Source organism: Prinia subflava, unplaced genomic scaffold (genome assembly GCF_021018805.1).
Source record: "Prinia subflava isolate CZ2003 ecotype Zambia unplaced genomic scaffold, Cam_Psub_1.2 scaffold_98_NEW, whole genome shotgun sequence".
Lineage (NCBI taxonomy): Eukaryota > Metazoa > Chordata > Aves > Passeriformes > Cisticolidae > Prinia > Prinia subflava.
This window is the reverse complement of record NW_026961105.1, coordinates 106,406-106,855: the sequence shown is the minus strand read 5'-3', so window position 1 is coordinate 106,855 and position 450 is coordinate 106,406. Positions and strand designations below refer to the sequence as shown.

General features: G+C 61.8%; 1 protein-coding gene across 1 annotated transcript; it reads right to left on the bottom strand.

Annotated features, from left to right (window-relative positions):
• Positions 1-375, bottom strand: LOC134546502 (feather keratin Cos2-2-like). Its single transcript, XM_063389305.1, has one exon. It carries the CDS (start codon positions 370-372, stop codon positions 64-66), a length of 309 nt encoding a protein of 102 aa, XP_063245375.1. The 5' UTR covers positions 373-375; the 3' UTR covers positions 1-63.
• Between the last annotated feature and the right edge of the window lie 75 nt (positions 376-450).

The window sequence follows — 450 nt, the reverse complement described above, 5'->3', positions numbered from 1 at the left end:
CTCCTGGCCAGAGCCTTGTTGTGAGGTCTTGGAGACTGTTGCCCGAGGATGTTGCCAGCAGATTTAGCAGGGCCGGCATCTGCTGCCACCATAGCAGTTGGTGATGCAGGAGATGTCAAAGCTGCCAGAGGTGATGGGCACTCCTCCACAGCTGAGGATGTTGCCAACAGCAGCAGAGGTGGAGGATCCCACGGCAGTGTTCTGTGGGAAGGAGCTGAGGACGGGGCCGGGCAGGGTCACCAGCACAGCAGGCGGCTCAATGATGACGTGGGAGCTCTGGCACTGCCTGACACAGCACTCATTGCAGCTGCTGGCCAGCGGGCAGGGGCCGCAGGGCTGGCAGCAAGGGTCACAGGGCTTGCAGCAGGACATGGCTCGGGGTCACAGGTGCACCTGGCACAGAGGGCAGGGACAAGCAGAAGGTGAGGACACATCAGGAAGCAGTGCTGA